The 25,869-nt window shown below is 41.6% G+C and overlaps 1 protein-coding gene across 3 annotated transcripts in view; it reads left to right on the top strand.

The window, feature by feature from the left end:
* The window catches only part of PTPN14 (protein tyrosine phosphatase non-receptor type 14), a 110,749-nt gene that overhangs the window by 77,618 nt on the left and 7,262 nt on the right, over window positions 1-25,869 (top strand). For all 3 annotated transcript variants that reach the window (XM_064709105.1, XM_064709107.1, XM_064709106.1), the window contains exons 8-18: window positions 1,055-1,143; window positions 2,725-2,812; window positions 3,476-3,558; window positions 5,906-5,963; window positions 9,221-9,299; window positions 10,952-12,441; window positions 14,870-15,013; window positions 16,035-16,253; window positions 19,349-19,477; window positions 20,410-20,644; window positions 22,598-22,761. In XM_064709105.1, coding sequence (XP_064565175.1) covers window positions 1,055-1,143; window positions 2,725-2,812; window positions 3,476-3,558; window positions 5,906-5,963; window positions 9,221-9,299; window positions 10,952-12,441; window positions 14,870-15,013; window positions 16,035-16,253; window positions 19,349-19,477; window positions 20,410-20,644; window positions 22,598-22,761 — 2,778 coding nt within the window. The remainder of the gene's footprint in view (window positions 1-1,054; window positions 1,144-2,724; window positions 2,813-3,475; window positions 3,559-5,905; window positions 5,964-9,220; window positions 9,300-10,951; window positions 12,442-14,869; window positions 15,014-16,034; window positions 16,254-19,348; window positions 19,478-20,409; window positions 20,645-22,597; window positions 22,762-25,869) is intronic.

Here is a 25,869-nt window from a genome sequence, read left to right as displayed (position 1 = left end):
GCCCAGCACTCAGTAGTTAAACAGGTGCAGAGACTCCATCGTTGCCTTCTGGGGATCAAGCACAGCAAGGCCAGGAGAACAGCTCTGGTTCTAGACCAGGAGAATAGCCTGGTCTATTAAAATTCAGGGGCATCTGATGGTTTGTACAGTGTGTGCAGGCATAGTTCATTAACTTTCCTCATATCCTTTCTTCTAGCCATGCTTTCTAACCACACTCAGGGTGTTAGAGTGATTTCTGTTTACCACTTTAAAGTGTGACTCAATTACTATATATGCAGCTGAGGGGGAACTGTTCTTGCTTGTTGATAAATGTAGAAAAACCTCTTTGTCAAAAAAAAAAGAAAAAAAAAGGAAAAGGCTTTTTTAAGCAAACAGATTGCGAAATGGATCGAGAGCATGTGGTTTTTCAAACAGGAGCCTGCAAGGAGACATAGGTAGGTGCAAAAGCAATAGGACTTCTTAGAGTCCACTGGTTTTGCATTGTTTTTATGTAGCATTTGCAGTTGAATATTTAACCTAACTACTGAAAATCAATAGAAGATGTAGCTGCACAGAGATGAAAGTGCTTTTTGGGGTGACACGCTGTGAATTTCTACATGGAGGACTTAAAGGAGGAAGTGTGAAGGGTAGAGCTTTCGAGAGGGATTCCATCTCCAGGTGTGGTGTTCTGAAATCTGTACATGTTTTAACAGATGTCTGGAGAAACACCATGACTGTGAAAGAGAGCTATTGCTTTTCCTACGGGCTCTAGATAGTTGCAGTCACAAAGACAGGGCATGTGGGGTATTATACAGTGAATGCCAGTTTGTGGTCTGCATGCTCTTTGGGAGAGGAGAACTTGGAGGCCATTTATCCTTCTTCTGCTCTCACTAATCAGCACAATGAATCCACTTAAATGCTAACTGCTCTTAAATAATGAAAATCAGAGTCCAGTCAAGCTGCAAAATATAGGTTGGTCCTGCATCCACAATGAAGGGCTTCTCTTTGGTACTTCAGCATGCATTCCTGTAAACCTATTGACCAGAGCATTTATTAAATTTTCCTTTCTCTGCAGGATAACCATGGAAATGACATACACCTTGGTATTTTCTTCATGGGCATCTTCATAAAAAACAGAATTGGAAGGACAACTGTGATCTATAGGTAGAAATGGGGGTCTTTTATATTATTATCCATAGCTGTATGTGTGGGATTTTTTCCTTACTTGCATATGTGACTGTAACAGTGCCAATCCTCTAACTAAGGAGTAGTAAGTTTGCTGTTTTCAGGATTGGTCTCGTGACCCAAAGAGAGATAAAGAATAATTTCTGATGTCTGTGAATGGGTTGGATGGCAAGAAAGTTGTAGTAGCCTGTCATGTATCTTGTTCTAGTTTACAAGGCTTTGATCCCTTTTCTTCTCTTGTCTTTGTCTTCTTCTTTGATGCTTCTGAATGCAAATCTGCTAAACCTCACAGCTGGCAGCCTGGGAGCTCAACACTTCTGAAAATCTGGTTGCCACATTTAGGTGCCCCACTAAAAAAATGTTCAACTTTCTTATTCCGTGATTTTGAAAATCATGGCTGTGTCACGTTATTGTTTCTTCTGCAGTTTATTTTGGTTAATAAGAATGACTTATCCATTAACTTTCTTTTGTGGGTTTGTTTTGTATGAAAATGTTGCTAGAAATCTCCATGGTTCCAGGGAGGACAGTTTTGCTCTTCTTTGCTACTCTTCTAGTGGGTATTTTTATTACTGTTGCTGTTTACTTGAAGTGGATTTTTACTAATCCCTGTGATTAGAGTAGGAATTTTGTGCAGCCTAGAAGTTGTGAGTTTTGAGGTGCACTGATTTTCAGTCAGTAGCTAAGGCTTATATCAGACTTCAGATGGAATTCTGGGGGGAGGGTTGCCTTAAAAGAGCTTTCATTAGTCAGCTTAAAAATGTTAGTGCTCCCTTTTCCCCTAGCTCTGGTTTTGCATATGTAATTTTGAGAAGGAATTAGATAATCCTTTAATTGGGTCAGGTGACAAAAGCAGAAGTTTCTTTACATGTAGAAATGAGAGTTGGTGCTGGGATTCTAACTCTCTGGAAATATGCACTGCAAGCATCCTGCCATGACATGAAGAGGAATGCATGCTGCAAACAGAACAAACAAGTCCCTTCCATACCCGTGGATTGCATGCAATGTACGCAAATGTCTGTCAGCTATTTGTAAGGAGATTATAACTCAGATCTTGGGCAACCTGACAATTACTTGGGAAAAAAAAAAAAAAAAAGATTGCAAACATAAGGCCAGAGTATTAACATGGTATGCATAGCCTACATAACCATGTTGTCAACTTAACCTTCTTTAGCAAGAATTAGCACTGAATGAAAGGTGGAAACAGCATTTGGGGAGGAATGACACTTAAAATAATTCTGTTACATGTCACTAAAATCAATCAGTTCCAAAATGCTACAGTTCAGTAAAATGGTTATCATTACTGTGTTTTCAGTGTGTCTTCTATTGTGGGTCTTCAAAATCGTTTTTTTAAAGAGAGCTTTTAACTCTCCTGCTTTGGGTTAAGAGCTGTTTAATCAGAACCTGATTTCCTTGTTTTCCTGACCAGGTTTTTTCACCAAAAAGTTACTGAAAACCTTTCCCATAAAATGAGACTGATGTTGACTAAAGGATTCTTACTGTGTTTGTGAAATGTTTGAATGTATGTGTTGGCAAACTCCAATGCATTTTTTTACTCTGCAGGTGGAATGACATTGGGAATATTGCTCATAACAAGTCTTCAATTGTTCTAGAGTTGATCAACAAAGAAGAGAATGTACTCTTTCACACAGTAAGAAAAAGATCTGATCAGTGTCATCATGAAAGCTACTTATGTAAAACTAAACCTTTAAAATTCTTTTTTCCCAGAGAAGCTCACTTGCCTAACACCACCCCCCTCACATTCCTGTTGTACTTTATGCAGAAAGAGAAATTAACTTCATTTCGCTACTAATTTCTGTGTTTTCTTCCAATCATCCTGAAATGTCCTATGCTGGGAAGTCTGCAAAAAAACTGAAGTGCCTTTAGAATGGCATAAATACAGCAGCATAAGTAGAAACTGGGCATGAGCTACCCTGTGTGCACATACTGCAACTCAGAGGGCCACGGTGCTGTTCTGTGCTGTTTAAAATCACTCCACATCTCCCTGAACCAAGGCCTGTACAGAAACTGGACCAGCAAGCTTGAGCCATTTTATTGCTGCAGTCCCCCCCTACCGTGCCTTAGCAGTGGAGTGGCAGTGTGTAAATGCACACCACTGGGTTCCAGTAATCCTATGCCGTCAGTGCTCTTGAGACCACTAGATGTGCTCTTGGGAGCCAAATTCCATGGTAGACCATGGGCTCATGGGAGACCTTACCCAGCATTCCTGCAACTGGATTTTTAAAAAGCTTTTGTCACTTCTTGGTAAAAATAACAAAATAATTTTTTTCCTATTTTTTTCTCATTTTTAAAGGACGATCTTGAAAATGCTAAATATATTTCACGTCTCTTTGCATCAAGACACAAGTTTTACAAACAGAACAAAATCTGCACAGAGTGAGTACTCTTGCTTCACAGTTGCTTTCTGACACCTTGCTTTGGAATTGGTCTGAATTTTGGCGTGACTGGTTTTGTTTGGTTTTGGGGATTCTTCATCTTTTCTTTCTTTTTTTTTTTTTTTTGGGGGGGGGGGAGGTGATGAATGTTTTTAATTTTGGATTATTTTGGGTGTTTTTCCTAGTCACATATGTCAGTTATTCTTCTCCCCTTTCCCTTTTTTCTGGTTTTGTTTTAACCAACAGCAAGAACAGACGGTTGGGAATGAAATTTCATTCTGAGCCTTCTGAGCTTTCGTGCTCCCCATGCAGCCAAATCCTACCGGGAGTCTTGAATTGAAGGTCTTGGTGTTGATAGCCCAGAGTATTAGCCTAAACTGGAGTGAAAGGTGACATAGGTCAGCATGTCAAAATGTGAGCTGCAGCAGCAGATGCACTGCCCATGCAGCAAGTAAAGGTGCTGGAGAGTGGAGGCTGTCATCTTCTAGTTCGGGCAGGATAATTTATCTGCCTCTTATGCATGCTGAACGAGGGAGGACACCTGGGTGTGTTAATCTGCGTCGCTGTGCTGCCACAACACAGCAGAGATTGTAAATCTAAACCTGAAGTCTCCTTTAGGCTCTGGTTTGAGCACTTTCTTAAAAACTGGCCTTGAGCTAGTCCTCTCACACAGGTGGATTCCTTCTAACTGAAGGAGGAATTCATTAGGCTTTAGCTTTAATTCAAAAGTCTGTTTCCTAGCTGAGATGTTTGATTTACACCAGCACACATTTTCAGATTGAGGTAAATTTGCCTTTCAAAAGGTTAGAGTTTTGAGAAATTTTCGTGGTGTGCTGGGCGTGTATAACAGAGAACATTAAATTCTTGCAAAACTTACCATGAAGAAGTCTCATCTCTATCAGCAACTCTAGTTAGAGCTGGACATCCCATCTGTTCAGCTGGGTAATGCCATCTGTTGGAAAATAAAGCCAAAATGGTGAGGGGAAGATTGGAAGGTCTTTCACGTGTGCCCACATTATATTGACATATGGTGAGTTAGAGCCCAGGAGAGTCCACAGAGGTGAACTGCTTTGAGTGATCTTTTCCCTTACAGAAAAGAGATGTTGGTTAGATTTTACATTTGCTTATAGTTCCTGGGAAGTGAATGAAAGACTGGAAAAGACATTTTTTAGCAGCATGTAATGGATTTCAATAGTCCAATACTAAATTCAATTTTAATGGTTCTAGAGGAATTGAATTCAAAGGGAGCTCCTGATTGTTTTCCCTGTGACAGTCAAGAAAGAAAACAAAATACCATAGTGTGTCACCTTGGGATACTTCCCCTTTGAAGCTGTGTTGGGGTCAACAGAGAGAACTTTCTGTTACCAGTCACAATCCAGACTCTAGAAGCCATAGCTTTTGATCATGTTTCTTCCTAAACACTGAACCATAAGTATGTGGGTCCTATGAAAGTGTTGTATATAGCAGATTCACAGGCCACTTGCAGATATTTGGACTAATAAAGGTAGGGGATGTCATGAAGTCAAAGAGTGAAATAACAAGTTTCAATGTATTTTGGTCATTAGAACTGCTCTCCTGACCATGGTCTCATGTGGTACAAGCTTGTGTGCTAGAGCTTCAGATATTGATGACAGCATATGCCAGTGTGTTTTCTAGCCAAATAATTTTCCTGCCCTCTGTGTTAAAGTGATAATTGTTTGTTTTCCTGTGTGCCTTTCCTCTAATTGCACATAACATCATTCACCAGATCAGAAACTGTAAGAGGACAAATTCCACCTTTCCTCTCTTCACGTAAGCACTATATTTCTACCTCCTTTCAACTTGTTTCTTTCCCTTCCTCGTATTTTTTTATCTCCTCCACTCCTTGTTCCTTCCACTGCACCTGGCTACTCTAACATCGTATGTGGCTCTGCTAGTATTGTCTAACCAGATGGTTTTTTTCTTTTTCTCCCTGATCTGTGTGCATTGCTTTGGAGTGATTGCTATCAGATTCATAACATTGTCCTTGTGTTAATGTTCACATTAAGTCACCTGAGACTGTACCTGTCTGCCATGTTCAGGATTTTTTTTTACTTAAGAGACATGTTGAATTCATTTTGAACGAGAATTTTTCTTTCTTGTGTTTCCAAGTGAGCCAAATAGGATAATGATCAAAAGGCATGTATAGTTTGGAATGGGAACATTTCCTGTATTTAAAGGAGAACCTGAATTATTTTCATTTATTCATATATCTGAAAATCTCAGTAATGAGCAATATGAACAGATTCTTCACATCTTGTTTTTCCCATTCATTCTTGACTCAGAATTGAGATATTGTGGTTTCTATCATTTCTCTTTTTCCTCCACAGACAATCAAATTCTCCTCCCCCTATCCGACGGCGGCCAACCTGGAGTAGGTCATCTTTGGTACGTGCCACTGTGGGGTCTTTATGAATATCTATACCATTTCTGATGGGATGAGGCATTGTGTAAGATGAACGACTCTCTAAATTTCAACTAAGCCCATTAACTCGTTTCTTGTTGGCAATATGGTTGGAATGAGTTTCAAGGGTGTGACTGCCCCGATTGATTAACTGGATAATATCGCCACTGAGTAGTAAAAATTACAGTCTTCAAGGCATTATATTTTTATTTGCCCTACAGAAACTGAACATCTTTTCTGCTGCATTGAGGTTATTTCAATATGTAGAGAAAATAATCCTCTGGAAAGGATTTGAAGCGTCTTGTTCTCTGTGCATCAAATCTAGTCGTTACAAAATGTTACATTTCGCAGTTCTTCAATCCTCATGGTTTTGTATAAAGACTACTTACAATTTAGCAGCTTCTTGAGTTAGGACCCTGTTTTATGTGTGAAGTTACCATTAATTGAAGTTAAACTATTAGAATCAGTCAGGATTGTGATTCAGAGTTTTTCTTAAATTGTTTTTATTTCTGTTTAACTAATCCCAAGAAACACTCAATGTGACAAAACTGGGTGTTTTTTCCTGAAATATTTACCAAAAAAATATCATATGTTAGTCTTTTTTTTTCTTTTCTCCTGTCTGTTCTAAAGAAACTCTTTTTGGAATAAATTTTAACATCTAGCATGTCGGTATTTTTTAATCTTTTTTAACAGATTCTGAAATTCTGTAACAGTAGCACTGCTGGTTCCTTGGACAGAGGGCAATATTATCTCTATGCAGGTTGCCAGTTTTCATGTGTGGTATAAGTTATACCTACTTTGTACACCTTTCCGGAGTGAAAAGTCCATTACCCTGTTGCTGCCTGGCAGAAGGGTGATGTGGGCAAGTGTTTTCTTGACATTTCCCCACAGTGTGGTTACAGTTTGTGAAAATGTTCCAAAACTAGGCTTAAGCAGGTACTGATTTTAAGATAGCTTTATCCTTGCAGATTTCAACACAGGTTATTTCCCTGTGTGAGTGTATAGAATCCATTAGATCTAAAAGTTGCACTCTCTGTGTCCCAGGCACTGGCAAGAAAGCTGCTGTAGCTGCCTCCAAATTTCTTTGTCTTTCCTTTGTTAAGGTGTTTCTAAGGTGTCATGATGCAATATACAGGCTGTGTATTGCATTCTCTGTAGCATATTTACAATATTTTTGGTATTTATGAGTTAAAACCCTGGAAATGACTATGAAAAACTGAAGGTGAAAAATGAATGGTGCTTGGCATTTATGCTACAGCCTCTGTAATATCATGAGGGGGAAAAGTGAGCTGCTTTCTAAATTATATATGAAAAATGGAAATCTGCTCTTTCAAAAGAAAAAACAAATTGTGCTCACACATTTTTTTTTTAAGCATAAGCATGCAGCAAGCTTTAAATCCCCAGAATCTCAGGAAGATCAAGAGGAAGAATGTGGGCTCATCAATTGAAAAAAGTGCACTGGGCTGCTGACTGCTCACAGTGAACTTTCAGCTGCCTTTTTCATAATTGTTCTGCTAACTTGTTGGAACAGTTCTCTTTGGGAGGAAAAAAAAGCCCTCCTGACTGTTGTCTGAACTGCACATACCTTCATACACCTACCTATTCATTTGTCTTGTGTAGCAATAAATCAGAAGGCAGAAATGGGAAGTGAAGTGGAATCTTTGGGGTGAGGCTCTGCCACTTCACTAGGGATCATGTTCTTTACTTTCAGATCAAGACCCTTTATATGGTTTTGGCGTGGTTTCTGCTGTCTCTTTTTCCTGTCAGACCACCCAGCAATGTTGGTTTTCCAGAAAAAAAACCCTCAGTGTAGGAGATCTTAATATAATGGTATGTTTAATTACCTGCTTTTTAAAAAAATACAAGTCGTCTTTAATTTGGCTATTGTTGTTCTGCAGACACCAGGGTTCTCTTTTTCAGAGGAGGCAGATGGGCCTTAGAAATAAAAATTCCAGATTTCTTGCAGGTGCCTTTCATAACATCGATCACAAAGAAAACTGTCTACTGCAGATGTGTGCATTCTTAGCAGAAGTCACTTCTCTTTTCTTGCACTTTTTCTCTGCCCTTCATTTGTTAGGCTTTCCAGCATCAGCTCCAGCCTCAGTTCCTCTACTAAAATTGTCAACAGCAGTCTCCTTGGCCCAGGTTGTTCAGTGAAACTAGGATTTTATACATTTGGAATTTGTTCTTGTGGCAAAAATACTTCTTGCTGTTTTCCAGCTCTGGCTTAACACACCTATTTTGTATGCAAGAATTCATACCGAGCTCAGTATCTTTGATTCTTATTCCTTCTCACCATTTACATGGAAAATGTAAATCTTACCCCTTCCCCACCCCCTCTTTGCTAGCAAACTTGCAGGGTGCTTATTTGGTGCATGTGCACACAAAGGCAGATTACGTGGGGTTTTTTGCCTTGGGCATCCACAGTATTCCTTAATAGTTTGAGCTACGTGAATCAGCCTGGATGAAAAGCCCTTGTTCTGCTGCTGAGGAGGACACATTCATGAGGCAGGAGTGTCTTCCTTGTCTTTCTGCTTACTTCATATATTGAAATATGTTTTCATAAACTTTGCTCAGTGACACCAGACAGGACATTGCAGTGCAGGTGGCAAAGTAGAATTGCAAAAACACGTTGTTTTACCAAGGGACAAAGCTGGGGAATACGGCGTCAGCTCTGATTTATTTTCTGTAAATGATCCTGCTGATTTAATGCTGAATTGTCCCCTCTGAGATTTTAATTTAAAAAATTCTTTCAGTGCAGGTTACTGGAGTAAACTGGAATTCATTATCTAAGGAATTCAATGTTTGTGTAATTTACAGAGTTATTTTAAGTCCATATGTGGTCTAATTGCATGTATAACATTGTCCTAAGTCCTTGAATTTGTTCCATGTCTGCTTTTGTCCTGATTAGGTGTCTGTTTTGTTTGGGTTTAATTCTTCAAGGGCAAGGGCTTTTAATAAAAATGTGAAGAATTTTAAAAGAGCTGAAATTGGGGATGTTGTTTTCTGAAGTTGTTGAGCTTAAAAGAATATAAACTGGTCAGTTTTGGACTCTGTAACAAAATTTAGCAAGCAATTTACAAAAAGTTATTCTCTGTTCTATAAGGAGCTGCCAAGATGTGTTTTTGGCTGGGTAAGAAGGAGCAGTATTCAGGGGAAGGGGCACAGAACCATTTTTCCTGTTTCAGTTGCAAAAATTGTGGCTAATGCTTTTTTATTTCCTTGTGCTTTTTTTTTTCAGCCAAGACAACATCCTTTTATACTGCCTCCTATGCATGTCCAGTGTGGAGAACACTACACTGAAACACATAATTCACAAGGTACTTAGAGCATATATTTTCCCTTTAATGTACTTCAATTTTATGTGTATGCAAAGAAGCTCCTAAGCCTTATATCCAGATTTATAATGCCATCATGGTCAAATGGGAGCTGCTGCTGCAGGAGAACTAGCAGTTTTATAGTTAATGTTGCAGTAAGTCTTCTGTTTGAAGTCCAATTCCAGTTTTCAAATTTCCCTAAAATATCTGCGTGTGATTATATGGACCTTAAACTTGGTATTCCAGTTCAGTGAACTGAAAAAATAATTTCTAAAGGGAGTATGATGGCTGTACTCAAAGGCAGTGCCAGCTGGGGCCAGGGAGAGAAACTGAGTGAGGGAAAAGGAGACAGCAAAAAGCTTTTGCTGTAGGAGAAATCATGATGTCCTGTCCATGAAACTGTATCTGTGCACAACCTTTTCTGCTGATTTTTCAGCACCATCTGCCTGCATTGTTAGCCTTACAGACACAAGGAGGGTTAACTGTTTTCAAGCCCATATTTGACAAATAAATTCTTTAAGAGGTTGTGCCGGGTTACTTTGATCAAGTCTGGGAATGGAGCCCAGCCCCTAAACAGCTTGAGTCTCACACCCTTAACCACCCCACCTTTTGGAATACACGTAGCCAGGTCTGCTAGGCTGCTGTTCTTTGCAATTCATGAGAGGCACAGCTGAAGTACTCTCAGCAGCAGAGGAACTCTCAATCATACCTGTTAGTGTTTTGGGTTGTGGGGTCTGACTATTTTTAAGGCAGAATTTGGTAAGTTTTGAAAAGAGCCATTTAGTAGCGTTCCTTGCATGCAGTATATTTGACTTAGTGGCTACTGCTGTTCTGCCGTGGAGGTCAGGCTGTGAAGAGTAATCTCAATTTTAGAAGAATTATAAAATTATCTTAGTTTTACAACAGACTTTTCTACATTTTCAAAGAACTAGCTGATTTCAGAATTTGGGAGTACTACCCTTCTCTTACAAGATTTTCAACAGGGACAGACACAGTAAAGTTGTGATCCAGGATATGGTCTTTATTGTCTTGATTTCTTCTCAGGGCTTTGCTGAAGCATTTAACATTCTGTAGTGCATCTGCAGGGTGATTTGTTGTTTGGGTTTTTTTTTTCCTTTTTTTTCTTTTCACTGAGCTTTGATCACCCAAATGTGTCTTACTTCAGATCCTCAAAACTGTTGATTGGTCTAAAGTAGGATTTTCAATTTCACAGTCCTCTGCTACTCTAAATCTCAGACAGCCATGTATCAACAGAAGAGACAAGAGAATGTTTCACATTAACCATATGCTTGCAGTGCTGGAGTTTTAAGGTGCCAGCATCAGTGAACCCTTTCACGATGCGAAGGGAGGAGATGCCCCTTTATTCTTCCTTGCCACCTCAGGCAAAAACACTTCCTCTCTTTCCCCTTTCATGTTTCCCACAGGGATCTGAACTACTACCATGTTTTGCTAAGTGTTGGGAATGTTTATGTTGGTAGCTTTGCTTTAGTTCTATTTTGATGGCTCAAGGATGCTCCCAAGACCAAACATTCCCTGCATTTGTGCACTAAGCTGTCTCTGTACTCACTGGTGCAGACTGCATTTGAAGCTTTGTTAGCAGTGAATAAATCCTTGTGGGTTAAAATTATCAACATTTCTCTCTCTGCTCTACACAGATAGCATTTTCCATGGAAATGAAGAAACTTTCTACTGTAGGTCTCAGACCAGTTTGGATAGGTGTCCAATGGACTTCAGCTACTTGAATGGTAATGGACCCAATGGGAGTGTATGCAGTGCCCACAGCATGAACTCCCTCAATCGCTCACAGAACTTCATCCAGGCATCTCCAATGTCCTCAAATCTGAGCATCCCGGGGAGTGACATCATGAGAGCAGACTATATCCCCAGCCACAGACACAGTGCAATCATCGTCCCATCTTACAGGCCAACTCCAGATTATGAAACTGTCATGAGGCAAATGAAGAGAGGGGTGATCCAGATGGACAGCCAAAGTCAGTCTTTGAGGAATCTCAATATTGGAAACACACATGCTTACAACCAGCCAGAGGACCTAGTTTACAGCCAGCCTGAGATTCGAGAGAGGCACCCTTACACGATCACCTACGGGCCCCAGGGGGGTGCCTATAACAAGCCCGTGGTCCCGTCTGACCAAATGAACCCCAACAACGCTGCCCAGAACAAGGCGGCAGCCAGCGCCATATCCCACACAGTCAGCACCCCAGAGCTGGCCAACGTGCAGCTGCAGAGCGGCCAGAGCTACAACACCACGCACATGCTCAAGAACTATCTCTTCAGGCCCCCGCCTCCGTACCCGCGCCCGCGCCCCGCCACCAGCACGCCCGACCTGGCCAGCCACCGGCACAAGTACGTCAGTGGCAGCAGCCCCGACCTGGTCACCCGCAAGGTGCAGCTCTCGGTGAAGACCTTCCAGGAGGACAGCTCGCCCGTGGTGCGCCAGTCGCTGCAGGAGGTCAGCGAGCCCCTCATGGCCGTGAAGCACCACGCGGCCGTCAACAAGCGCCACAGCCTGGAGGTCATCAGCAATATGGTGCGCGGCATAGAAGCCATGGCCCTGAAAACTTTGAATGCCCCTCTGCCACGCAGGAACACTCTGCGGGAGCAGGTGCAGCCGGAAGAGCCGGTTCAGATGGGCCACGAAGTTCAGCAAGTCCCTCACTACCACCACAAAAAGACGTTTTCCGATGCCACAGTGCTGATACACAGCAGTGAAAGCGAAGAGGAAGAGGAAACACAGGAATCTGTGTCCCGGATAGCAGCCCTCCACGAGAACATGGAGTACAGTGCTCAGCTGCAAGCTGCCTTGGCTAGAATACCAAATAAACCTCCTCCGGAGTACCCTGGGCCTCGTAAAAGTGTCAGCAACGGAGCGCTGAGGCAGGACCACGTTAGCATTTCTGTGGCTGTGGCCAGGGCCAAGGCCATGAGGCCGGGGCCTTCCAAAGCCATCAGTGTCTCTCGAACTGATCAAGTGGCAGTAAATGGGTCTTCACTGGGGCCCTCTATCTCAGAGCCTGACCTCACCAGTGTGAAGGAGCGGGTCAAGAAGGAGCCGGTCAAGGAAAGGCCTGTGTCTGAAATGTTTTCTATCGAGGACAGCATTATAGAAAGAGAGATCATGATGAGGGTAAGTGCCTTCCTCTGTTGCGGTGGCTTCTTGGAAATTAGTAATCACACAGGTCAGCTTCCATCCCAGAAATCTGTTGGGTCAGTAAACTGCAGGGAATGTGTGGGTGGGAAGCTGTGGATTTGCTTAAAGTTGGGAAATGTGATATTAAGTGCCACATACAATTTGGTTTTGTGGGCTGTCAAGGGAGTTGATCCCATGCACTGCTTGGGCTTGTCTGTTGTCTCAGCTGTGGCTCTTTGGCTGGTGGCCAGACCTGTGTCTGACCCAGCTGAGGATGCCACTGCCCTGGCAGCAGTGCTGGCTGGAGATGGGTGGATGGCAGGGCAGGCATCTGGGGATGAGGAGACTGATGGCAAATCCCCCCTTGATGCCTGATTCCCTTTAGGATTTGAGGGCAGGGTGAGTCTGGAATGTGTTTGCTGAGATGGGTGGGAGGTTGTGTTTTTGGCGCTGGTGTTTTATTCCTCCTTTGCAAGCGTGTCAGGTGAAGTATCACATCACATAACGGCAACTCAGGATTTTTTTCAAATGATCTTTAATTCCCTTCCTGCCACTTTATGTAACATAGTTCTCTGAATAAAACCTTGGTAGCCCTAGAATATGGATTGTTGGTTTTGCCAGTAACTGAGGAACCGGATATCTAAATAGAGAAGCAGCAGATGTAGAGGCTGTGTGGTTGAGCATCCGGATTGTTTATTTTGTTAAAAGTGCACTCAAGTATGAGAAGTAGGGCTCTGTTAAACTTGCACCAAATTTAAAATAAGAACTATTTCAAGGCAATGACAGCAATATGAGGGGTGCTTTTCCCTTAGTGACCTACACATATACCTGGTGTAGTGCTGTAAGCTGTGCAACTACAGTCACAGAAACTCAAGTATATGCTGTAGCTCTCATTTTCAGCACTGAAGTCTGAAACAAAACAATTCCTGAAACAAATCAGTAAAGCACCTAAATGGCCCAAAGCAGAAAAGAGTTTGTAGTTTACTAGATCAATAACTCGCTATATTTAAATACTACTGTGTATTCAAAGACATTTTCTAAACATATCCATTGCTGTTCTTGTCCATTGGGAATCCTTATGCTGATGTAACTGTTAACAGTACAACCTGAGCTACTAAATTGCAATATGGAGACTGAATTTAGCCCTTGACAACTCCTAAATGTAAAATAGAAAGTAAAAAGGACAAAAGGGAAGTAAAGGGGCAGCCTCGGCATTAAGCTTTTAAGGTGGTTTCAGCCTAGATCAGGAACCTTGACATGTGTTGACATTCCTTTTGCCACAGGAATCAGGTGTGATATTAATGGTAATTTAGTGACCTTGATGAGCACAGACTTTCTTCTGTTTCACCTTTGAAGTAGTAAAAATTAATAAAGTTCCCAAACAAAGGGAAAATACTTGCATTTTCCTGCTTTCACAAAGTATAAAAAGAAGCCAGAGTGGGTTTGGATGTTTGTTTCTTTGCTTAGTGCTCTGGAGGAACCCAGTAGTGAGGAAAAAGCTCACAAGCTTTTTAGAAGTCAAGGCATATGCATATGTCTGAGGGCATTCAGGTTCCATCATGTGTTTCTAGGAGCTGAGCTTGGCTCATCTGGTGACCACAGCTTCCATATGTGTGCTGAGAACCAGGCACCCCTTCTGCTTATTCCTCCTTCCAAAGCCAACAGAAAGAGCTGTTAAGGAAATGGAATAAAATATTCCTAATTTGGGCACTTCTGGGGATGCTCTGTCTTTTTTGATGCTTCAACTCCCAGTGGCATAAGGAGGAGGCAGCAGGATGAATTTAAAATTCATGCTCTGGTTCTCCATGTCATACCATAATATGATTCATGAATATGATAAATAATATCCCTCCCTGGCTGCTATTATGTTCAGTTTCTGGGACATGCAAGCTCAGTTTTTAGTGCAGAATTTATCATGGGTGCTGTTTGAATCACCATAAAAGCTAAGTGCATCAGAAGACTTCTCATTTTAGGCATTATCATCACAGAAGAGCAACAATGGCCTGTGCTTTAGTGTTTGTTGTTATAGATTGAAATTATTGCTTTTCAAAAGATGCCCCAGGTATCTTGGCTTTGGTAGTGCTACTTTAACGTAACAGGGTGATGCTTTGTGTGTCCTGCATCCAGCAAAATGTCTGCAGGAAAATGCTTGAGATTGTATTTGTGTGTCTTTTGATGGCATGTAAATGTATTACATGCTGGGATTGCTTCTTTGAAATTAAAATTCTGTGCTCATGTAGGAGCAGGCCTTTGAGGAATAACAGGAAGAATAGAGGTTGTATTTGAATTTACGATGCTAATGGTGATCATCTGCATTCCTTGGCCAGAGAGTTGCAGATTTTGGAGATTAAAAAAACATTCCAGCATTTTACTGGCATTATAAATAATCACACAGAGATGAAAACGTGCCTTTTCTTGCCAAAAGAATCTAGAAAAGCAGAAGATGGCAGGCCTGGAGGCCCAGAAGAGGCCCTTGATGTTGGCAGCACTGAACGGACTCTCAGTTGCTAGGGTTCCAGTGCCGGAGGACAGCCAGGATGAAGTCACCAAGGTGCCAATGGATGAGAGGGTAAGATGGAGCCTCACGAAATGTGGCTTGTTCTCTTTGTTCCCAGCAGCATGAAGTATCTACAATACTAAAATCTGATTTAAAATGTGAAAAACAAATTTCTCTTATAAGTTTTCAGAGCCATTAATGCAAAAGGTCCGTGGCTAATACTGTATGTCTTTGAATGCAGACAAAGAATCAAATGTCTTGAGCATTTAGTGAAGTCAGTGAAAATGGAGTCTGTTGTGTTTCACCTGACTGTACAATGTCATACAAGATCAATCTGTAAATCTAACACTTTGCACATTTTTCACTTGATCAGGCAAAGTTCTGCAATGCTCACCCACAGAAACTGTCTTTCATGTTCTGATACTGATAAGGATTTTGGTTAATGTCTCTAATGGAATTAAATTTTAAAAAATGAAGTTGTTTGCCTCCTGATGTTTGCACACATGGGTGTGTGTGTGTGTATGGAATTTCAGATATTAAAAACAGTTGCTGCTGTTAAGATTTGAGAAGCAAATTTGCAAAGAACCTTTCTGGTTTTCTGGATAGAGATTTGCAGCCTTGTGTTTTCTGGCACCCAGGGAGCAGAACTTCACCTCCACCTTGTCTGTATGTGGGATTGTGTTCAACCACAGGCATTGCATCCTTGTGAGTTAGGCAGTATTTTGAAAATGTGGGCCACGTCACACTTCTTGTAGTATGATATTCTTCATGGAAAAAAATTTAAATATCTATTTTGTTGAAATCGTATATTCATACTGAAATTCTTACTGAACCAAGATTATTTAGCACAGATTTGCCTTTTATGCTATCAGTCTTCAAAAATGTGGAGGTGGAACGTAAAACTGTAAAATTTGCCATTGGTTTCACTTGGTAGAAATAAGTGTGTCATATTTCCTCAGATATCTGCAGGAGGAGTGAGTGAGAGAATGCTATGGCTGTGTATTGGAATTCAAAGAATGGATGGATGGGTCTAGCGGTGGATGTTGCTCCCAGAAGCATTAATGGGTCGGTGCTCCTTTCTGTTAAATCCTAGTGCAAAATCCTGAGGAGGAAGCTGGAGGAGGGGATGGTGTTTACAGAATACGAGCAGATTCCAAAGAAGAAGGCAGATGGGATCTTCACCACTGCTGCCCTGCCTGAGAACACGGAGCGCAACCGCATCAGGGAGGTCGTTCCTTACGAGGAGAACCGCGTGGAGCTGGTGCCGACCAAAGAGAACAACACAGGCTACATCAATGCTTCACACATAAAGGTGAAGGCTTGCTTGAGATTTGCTTGCCAAATGAAGGTGTGCTAAAGCTTTGTTTGCATTTCTGGCTGCACAGCAGCATCTTCTGTACCTCAGGAGATTCTGGAAAGGTTTAGGGTGCATTGTTATGCCTTTTTGTGTCACCGTGGGCATCTCTAAAGTCTCCTATCAACTGACCTGCATAAGTTGATTTAACTGCTGGAGACTGGGAAGTTATTTTAGAGAGGCATCCTGGCTTTTTTGTGCCCACCTGTGCCAGCTTGTTGTGGAATGACTCTACTGGTTAGTGTAGAAAGAGGTGCCGTGTTTCTCAACCATCATGAAAATGCATTAGATCAGCCCCAGTACCTGCAGTGTGATAAAGCAATGTTTTAAGGTATGGTGACCATACTGACCTTACCAACAAGGTCCCTGCATCTCTGACTGGTAACTGCATTGAACTTCATGCTTCAAATTATGTTTTGACAAGAAACTTCAGATTTCTTGCTAATTCAGTGTAGAAATAATTAAAGATACAACCTGATTATTTTTACAAGCATGGTCAGTTTTAACAGTGAACTATGCTCCAGTGACTGCAGATGCTTGTTTTTCTTTAAGCTTCTAGCAGTATTTGCAAAGTCCTCTGTTGGCTTTTACTGTACCCTGAGAGAAGTAACAGAAATCCTCTGTATCAGAAGTAACAGAAATCCTCTGCATCAGATGACAGATATTATTGTTAGAGATTATTTTCTTCATTTTCTCATTGTCAAAATCCAAATTAAAAAGAAATAATTAAAAAATAATGAATAAAACATCCTGTTAAATTAATATTTTCCTTGAGTAAAAGCCTTTTAAAAGTTTAAAGAGACTTGCTGGCCTAGGCTGTGATTTACTGTGTTAAATTCTGGTGATTCAAATCTGAAATTTTATCTGAATAATTTCTGAACCAGGATCCTGGCAGTTTGTCACTTCTCTTCATAGTCTGGTAGGAACCAGATACTGAGTTTTTGCATAATCAGACATTGCTATGATGATGAATTTCTGAGCCCCAAATTTTCTACCTACAAAGTAGGTGGAGAAAAAGAAGATATTCCTAAAGGATGCTATTTTCCCTGGCTAGCTTTGAGCCCACATTTTCTCTTGTGTGTCGCTGTTGGACACAGACACATCTTGGAGCACCCAGGACCAGGCAGCAGTGCTTTGGTGCCTGACAGACACAGGGCCTTGGCAGAGTTTCCCTCCTGCGCTTGGAGCAGCGCTTTCAGAAGCCAAGCAGATGTGCTTTTGCTTCGAAGGTGAAATTGCATCTGTGAAATTTACCTCAGCAGCACAGTGTGTGCCTGTTTTCAGCCCAATCTTTAATTTTTAATTTCCTGCAGTTAGGGCATTAGAATGCAGTAAACATTCCAGGCATCCCATTCCCTTCAGACTATTTATGGGCCTTTCATGTCATGTGCCAGGAGGCTTGGACCAGGAGTCAGTAGACAAAGAAAACTCCTCTGTCATCCTGATAAGATCCATGCCTGGAGGATTCCAGCTCCCACTGCTTGGCCTGCAAGCCCCACAGTTTAACAATAATTCTCTGCAGACTTATCATGCATCATTGCTGTTAAGATACAAAGATCATCATGTATACCAAAGAGAAAAATTGTAATTAAATTTATGAAGATGAAGCACAAAGGTTCTTCAGAGCACTTCATCAGACTGACTGTGTCAGGTCAGTATTGACTTAAAGAGCTCAGTAGGGCTGTACCAGCACTCATGGCTGTAGACCACCAGTCCAGGTGCAGGATGCTCCTTGGGGCTGTGCAGTCTGTATTAATTCTTCTCTAGTACAAGAACTTAAAAAGTCTACCAGCCTTGGTCTTGCTGTTTTTAACCATTGCTCAAAAAATAAAATGCTGCATAGTATGAAATAAAGAAAAGGAGCTGTTGTACAGGGTCAAACAGTTTTCAGTGCAGTGAGAAACTTGTTATCATACAAAAACAATGTTATTTACAGGTGTAAACCCCCAAGCATCTCAGATTAATAAACAGTTGTTTGACTAATAAATAAATTGATTTTATTTCTGAGAATGTATTCAAAGGCTTGTACCTCAAACACAGTATGTGGTTGAACCTGTCAGAGTTATTGATTGTTCCTCGTAGCGTTGTCTGCCAGTACATTGATATTTATGGATGTGTCAGCATTTTTGTTGTAAATCTTCTTCTCTGGGATTTATAACTTTGGGAGAAGTGGCTCTGGGCTAATAAACAGAATTAGGAGACCTTAGCCTGAGAAGGAAAAATATTTCAACTTTCCAAATAATGAGTTTGGCTGGTTCTTCTAGTAAGCATATTTTTGAAATGATATGTAGTAGTTCTAAAAACACTTTGTTTTTTACCTAAAATGTTTGAAAAAAGATTCCCTAAGCTTTTTCTGATGTATAGCAAATTATGTGTCATAAAATTACGATTTTTTAATACACAAGTGTTTTTTTTTTTAACTGCCTCTGTCAGTTAAATGAAGCAGTGTTTTATACTGGCTAACTGCAAGGTAATGCTGGCTCTGTTCAGGGAAACTCAGAATTTACAGTCTGTAAATCTGTATCTTAATGCTTTGAAAAGAATTTCATTACCTGTCATGCAAATACACAAATACTTCTGTAAGATGTGGTTGGTAAAGGCGTTGTGTATTGGGAAATAGATTTACATGGCTACAGCTTTGGGTAATTTAAAGTTTCTCATGGTGTTTGAAAGCCATTTGATGTGCTGCATTTACTCTATGGTAGTTTTCAGGTTCTGAACTGAAAAACCCAAGGTGAGTAAAATCCATGGATTTTTTATTTAGTTGGTTATTGGGGGTTTTTTTGCCTGTATGATCCAGATGCAATAGCAAGAAAGAGGGCATTTAGACCAAAGCTTTATGGTTATGGTTATCAAGACAGGACATGGAAGCACTGAAGGTTATGTTTTGTCAGATTTGCTCTTATCAAAAGGATGATTTTTGCTCAAATTTTTGACCAAAAGTAGAAGAACAAAGATTTCAGTGTAGTTCCTTTTGTTTAAAAGGGAGTTCTGGCACAGACACTGCTGAGAACTCAGGCACTGACTGGTTGTTTCTTTTTGCCTTCTCCCAGGTGACTGTAGGTGGAGAGGAGTGGCACTACATTGCTACCCAAGGGCCCCTGCCACACACATGCCATGACTTCTGGCAGATGGTGTGGGAACAGGGGGTGAATGTTATAGCCATGGTCACAGCTGAGGAGGTATGTGAAATCACAGAATAGTTCTTTCTGATGTGAGCCAGTCTCCTGTTATCATCACTTCCCACTCCAGTAACCTGTTTTTCCTATCAACATCCCCTTTTCCTCTGGCTCTGTTTGAACATATGCCTGCACTGCTCTCATACTATACTTCCCAACTTCCTGACACTCAGTTTGGCAAATGCTGACGTGAAACAAGCAGGAGCCCTCCTTCCCTCTGCTTGGGCCAAGCCAAACAAAGATGTTTCCATTGGAATGTGAGAGCACTGAACTTGCTCCTGGTTAAAATGACAGAGATTTCCACACCATCCAAAGCCAATTCTGTATACCATCGCTCTTATCAGCTGAAAAGAGACCAGAAGCTGTTGTTTCCATAGAAGTGTCCATAAAAAAAAGACAGAAAACCCCCAAATAAAAGCACCCCAAAACTTTTTATTCCTATGCCAAGCAAAGCAGTTATTCCTATTGTAATCCAAGAACTATGTGCTATGTTGTAAAAACTGGCACATGTTGTTAACTAACACCGCATTCGGCTCCGTGCCTGGCTGCTTTCAGCGAACACAGGGAGCTGCAGAGCACATCAAGTCACTGTCCAGTTCCCAAGGCCGATCAAGAACAGACACTTACAAGCTGCTGAAGAGATTCTCCTTCTAATTAGAGGAGAGTCTTCCCCAGGAGGAGAATATTTACCAAGGTGTTTTAGGCAGTAGCTGTCTTTTGTCACGAGACAAGAGTATTCAAGTAGTTTTACACTTAAAAACACTACATGGCTGAGAGGTTTAAGTTTTAATGGGTATTTTCTTAACTTTGTGGGATGCTCCTTACTCTTCCAATGCTTTAAAATAAGAATATTTGGCTTATCCAGAGAGATTTGTACCCTTTGTTTGTAGAGAATTGCAGATACTAATGGCTTTTTGTCTTGTTTTGTTATCAAGGAGGGAGGAAGAAGTAAGAGCCATCGCTACTGGCCTAAGCTGGGCTCTAAGCACAGCTCAGCCACCTACGGGAAGTTCAAGGTGACAACCAAGTTCCGCACGGACTCTGGCTGCTTTGCAACTACTGGTCTGAAGGTCAAGCATCTTCTCTCTGGGCAGGAGAGGACAGTGTGGCATTTGCAGTATACTGACTGGCCAGACCATGGGTGTCCAGAAGAAGTCCAAGGCTTTTTATGTAAGATTCCTTTATTTTGCATGATAAATCAAGAAAAAGATTGCTCACACTGGATTCAGTTCACTGTACCTAGTTACAGCTGGGACTGGTATCAGGTGCTTGCTGTGGTGTACACAGGCCTCAACTAGGTTATACTTTTCTGCAGTTTGGAGGAAAAAAAAAAAGGTGGTATTCCAGAGGTAGGAGCTAAAGTGATTAGCAGGAGGAAAAATCCAAGGCAGCAGCAGTGCCAAAAACTCAGGAAATTTTAATTAATAGGGTGCTTCAGTTGGCTGATCTATTGGTGCAACTTACTGCCATTTCCCAACTACTTTAATGAATGCAGGGCATAACAGACTGTACACAAACATGATTCGAAAGGTCTGGGTGAGAGGATCAGTTGCTATTGAAATAAGGTGCATCACCTCCAGTTTTACTTTTGCAAAAGAGCAGAGGGCCCTATCCCACATGCAGTGCCCCTTGTGACCACAGGTACCCAGGCAATGCTCAAGGGCCTCCCCAATTACATATGGTCCTGGCTTGTGCTTTTCTGAAAATACAGCAATTATATTCATCTGCAATGTGTCAATAACACTTCCTGATTCTTACCAAGTAATAAGCACTCCCATATTAAGTAATAGGAATTCAACCATTATTTAACTTCAGACACATCTCTGGCAGTGCAGTGGGGAATGATGCAGAAATCTTTAAATTACCACTGAAGGAGTCTGTACATGGTGTACTGATGTGTTGGAGATGCCTGTCACCTTAGTTCCTGAAAGCTTTGCAGCTGCAGTGTCACTCTGTGGCAGCTAAGTCCTCTCTCAGGAAGATCCATTAGTTCCTCTTCAGTCTTGCCACAGCTCCAGTCCTTTAGTGATGCATTCTCCTTTGCATGGCACACACTGCATGTAAATAGTGCATCTTCCTTTCCCCAGATCTGTCACCAAGACAAAAAATTGAAAATTTCAACTTCAGCAAAGGAGTACCAGGGAATCTGTCTTCAAGAAAAAGCTATTGCCCAATTCCTCATTTGTTTCATACTTTGTTTTTCACTTTGTTTCTCATACCCTGTAGCTGTGTTTGGGCATGGCAGTAATTGGAACCTGATTGTCCCCATTTCCTCTCTCCCATTGTTTGCCACCATTTAGAGTCCCATTTCCCTGTGTGCACTGAAATGCAGCTTTTCTGGTGTTGGTAGGCCTCCAGCCCCATCCAGCCTGTGGAGAGAGGACAGCTGGGGCTGCAGTGCCCTGACACCAAGGGCCAGAGCAGGGGAGCTCGGCTCAGGTCTCACTTCCCACTTGGAGTGCTGGGAAGCCAAGTGAGCTTTCAGCATGTGAGGTTCTCAGCATGGTGTGACAGCAGGATGTATTGAATGATGCTGGGACAGCCACACAAGGCAGCTGTTCCTGAGCCCCCCAGCTTTCTACAAATGGCTTCAGGGAAAACAAAGCAGTGATCTCCCAGAAGGGCTTGTAGCTATTGAGAAACAAACCCTGAGCAGAGAGGGAGGGGGGGGAGGTTCTGTCAGAGTCTAGAAGGGAGAAGGAAGACAGGAAACAAGGCAGATGGATGCTTGCTTCCCCTGTGATACTGGCTTTGACAGGCAGTACTTTCAATGGGACTTAGCTGTTGTTTTGATCCCAGCCTGTTAATAGCAGGAATTGCTGTAAGTAACGTCTAGAATCATCTGCTTAGGGGACCTGGAGATTTGCAAGGGGGAAAACAGAATTTAATTTTTTAAAAGAACTATTAAATTTAAATGAGCAGACTCCCAAGTAATAATTGACACCCAGCTGGATGCAGTGCTGCTCAGTGCACCCTGGCCAAGATAATTATTATGTTGTAAAAAACGTAAGTTATTGCCACTTTGACAGAGAATAACTTTTCCACACTCTTTCCCCCTCCCCTCCTAATTTTGCCATGTAGAGATGTAGATGTTTGCAGCCTTGCCTGCTTTTCCCTTTGCAGCTTACCTGGAGGAGATCCAGTCAGTGCGTCGGCACACCAACAGTGTGCTGGACAGCAGCAACACCTGCAACCCTCCCATCGTGGTGCACTGCAGTGCAGGCGTGGGCAGGACTGGCGTGGTCATCCTCACAGAGCTCATGATTGGCTGCTTGGAGCATAATGAGGTAAGTCAGCTTCCTTTGCAAGCCCCCAGCTTATCCCTTGGGTAACTGGCTGCATTCCTCAGGTTGAAATTAAAAGGCATTGAAGCGATTTCTTTCTGTTACCTCTGTGAGCAGGACAAGGATCTTAAATGTGATGGGCAAAGATTCCCCATGGCAGGTTACTTGCTGTAGTTTTCTGTATAGTTGCTATTATTTTTTTATTATTTTAATATGTTCAAAATTAGGGCCTTCTTTGCTCTTTTGAGAATTTAGTCTAATCCATATCTGTATTTAATTAAATACAGTGTGTTTATGAGCACTACCTGAGAGAGGCTAGAGAATAATGTCCTTGCTCTTAACTGAAGTTTTCTGCTCTCTAAATTCTCTCCTTGGGCTCCTTCCTCTCTCTTGTAATCTCACCTGGAATGAAATTTAGCTGTGTTTAAAGAATAAGTGTATTTATGTATTCCTGTGGGGGATAGGGCTTTAGGGTTGCAGCCAGCATTATGAGTAACACAGACTGGAATTAGGAACAAGTGCCCCAGTAGAGCAGCCATAGGTAACAACCTAATTTTCATCTGTCACTGGGAAACTGTCTAGGAGGAACATCACATCTTGACTAACAGTGTGCCACACACTTTGCATGACAACTGTGGAAACCGGGGGTTTCTCTTGCCAAAGAAAATGCTCAAAGACCAAAACTGCTTGTAGAGATAAGAATGCAGCAAGAGTGACAAACAGACGTGTATCATCTGCCCCTTCCAATAATTAGCCATTGGGTGAGTTCAGGAAAGACTGAGAACTCCAGCATCTCATTCTGGAGTTACAAGACCCCCACAGATCCTGGACTCAGATCAGCTGGGACAAATCTCCAGCTCTGCTTGGTCCTCACTGAAGGTGAAGCTGTCCTGTAGATATGTGTCACAGGTGACACTTAGTTCTTTGGCTCTGTATTTGGGGGAGAAAGGGAAAAGAGGAAGTATCCTGGCCAAGAAAGGGCCCATGGGGATGTGCTTTGGGAATCCAGCAGCCTCCCAGTGCTGACTGCTGCTCAGTAGCTGCTCCAGAGTGGGACAATGGCTCCAGCTCTTGACCCTGCTTGACTTTTCCTTATGCACTGACACATGGAAGTGACTACTTCTGTTGTTCACATGGCAGCCACAAAATTTCTGCTTTCCTCTGCAGAGGAAAGCTGGAGAATTAAAAGAGCCATGCTGGATTATTTGTCAGCATCAGTGTAGCTTTACAGCACCCTCTGCATGTGCACAGAAGCCAACTCTAAGGGCTGTGCAACAGGGTCTGGCCACCTCTGTTTACAGAAGTGAATCTGTGGTTTACAGAAGTCACCCCTTGGGCCAAGAGTAGCTTTGGCACCTCAACATCTAAGCTTGGGGATGAGCCTTGGCATCATTCATTTGAGCTTTCATCAACTTCACTAGGCCCTGATGGTAGTGCTCAATAATAAGGGATTTCTCTGATGTCCCTTAATTAAAGCATTCTTTTGTCTTGATTAATAATGGAAATCATCATTAACAATGAATACAATTTTTATTAAGGGCCTTGTTTCTCTAGATTGTACCAAGTTAATGTTTTTGGTTTGTTAAAACCTAATTTTAAAAAAGGTTAAAATTTTGACAGTTTGTTTTCATTTTGTGGCAGATTTTGCACAGAGGACTTCCTTTTAATTTGTTTATTTTTTACTGAATTTGTTGGGGTTTTTTTCCTGAAATAAAATTAATTCTCACTTAAAATGTTTTAGTCTTAGGAACTGGTTTTCACAGAAGAGTCTTAGCAAGTAAAATGCATTAACATTTTAGCAGTGAAGAAAAATCGTGAGGGAGTTTGAAAATTTTGAAGAAGAGCATTTTGGAAAGCCTGCAGCAGTGCTGAAACAGAAACTAGAACTCTTGAGCCTGAGGTTTCAGGTTCAGGTAAAAAGCCATGTTTAATCAAATTCTGTCCAGCTTCAGTCACTGTGGCTTCTGGGCAATGGCTGCTTGAGTCTAAAGCTGTATCTCATTGCAGGGATAGAGTTTCAGTAACTGCTGCATGGCAAGTAAATGTCACATCATTACATCCTTACTGCTGTAGACACATAGTACGAGAAAGTAATTGAGAACCTGCTCTATCAACTTTTAGTCCAGACTTGGCACTGGGACATTAACTCATGAGTGCATCTGCAGCATGCTTTCACATGAGAGAGCTTTGGTTTGGGAGGCAGAAATAAGGAGCATTTTAGTTCTGCTTGCAAGTCCCAGCTTAGCAAAGCATTAGGTGTATTTTTTTTCTATTTTTTTTTTACATGTACATGGTAATGAAGATGAATTTAGGGATTCTCCTTACCTGGAATCAGAAAATACTAAGCTGGCTATAAATAGTGAGACTAAATAGGCAGGATGTGGTTTTCTTCCATTTCTGAGATAAGGCAAAGCCATCTCCATTTTGAGGAGGTGCAGGAACACTGTGTGCCCACTAAAAGCTAATGAAAACCTGAGAGAAGAACATTATGTGCAGGTCAAGGCTGGCCTGTATTTTTGTTGTAGTTGTTCAGGTGAGATCAGGTTCCACATGACTCTGCTCAGACCATTTCATGAGCATCTGAGTCCATAGGGAGGCCTTCTCCAAGTTAGCCAAGTTAACTGGAAAGGCTTCCATTTTTCTTTGCACCTGTTTGATAATAATATGACATTACTCATCTCAAATATTTACACTCGTTGACTCTCTAGAGATGTCCTTTTATAACAGCTTGTTGGGGTATGTGGCAGAATATTTGGCCTTGTTTTCAGAAAGTGATAGCCTATGAGTTAATACTTGTTTACATGGAATGGAGATTCTGAGTTTTATATACATGGACAGAAATGGATATGCAGCGTGACTTTTATTTTAAACTTTCCAGGAAACTTCAGATGTGCCTGGAAGCAGATTCCATGCTCAGTTGGGCCTCCAAGGCTTAGCAGCAATCTCAGTCAAAAGACTTGCTAAGCTCCTCTTGGTGTTTCTACAAGCAGGCATTACAAAGTGCAGTTTATGTTGCCTTCAGTTTTATATCTTGACTTGCTTAAGAACTTCCCCAAAACTCAGTGCTCACGTTTACTGCTGCCATAGAAGGTTTGTGTTCCTCAGCTTGGC

Source organism: Zonotrichia leucophrys, chromosome 3 (genome assembly GCF_028769735.1).
Source record: "Zonotrichia leucophrys gambelii isolate GWCS_2022_RI chromosome 3, RI_Zleu_2.0, whole genome shotgun sequence".
In the NCBI taxonomy this organism is placed as follows: domain Eukaryota; kingdom Metazoa; phylum Chordata; class Aves; order Passeriformes; family Passerellidae; genus Zonotrichia; species Zonotrichia leucophrys.
This window is presented reverse-complemented; position numbering and strand designations above follow the sequence as displayed.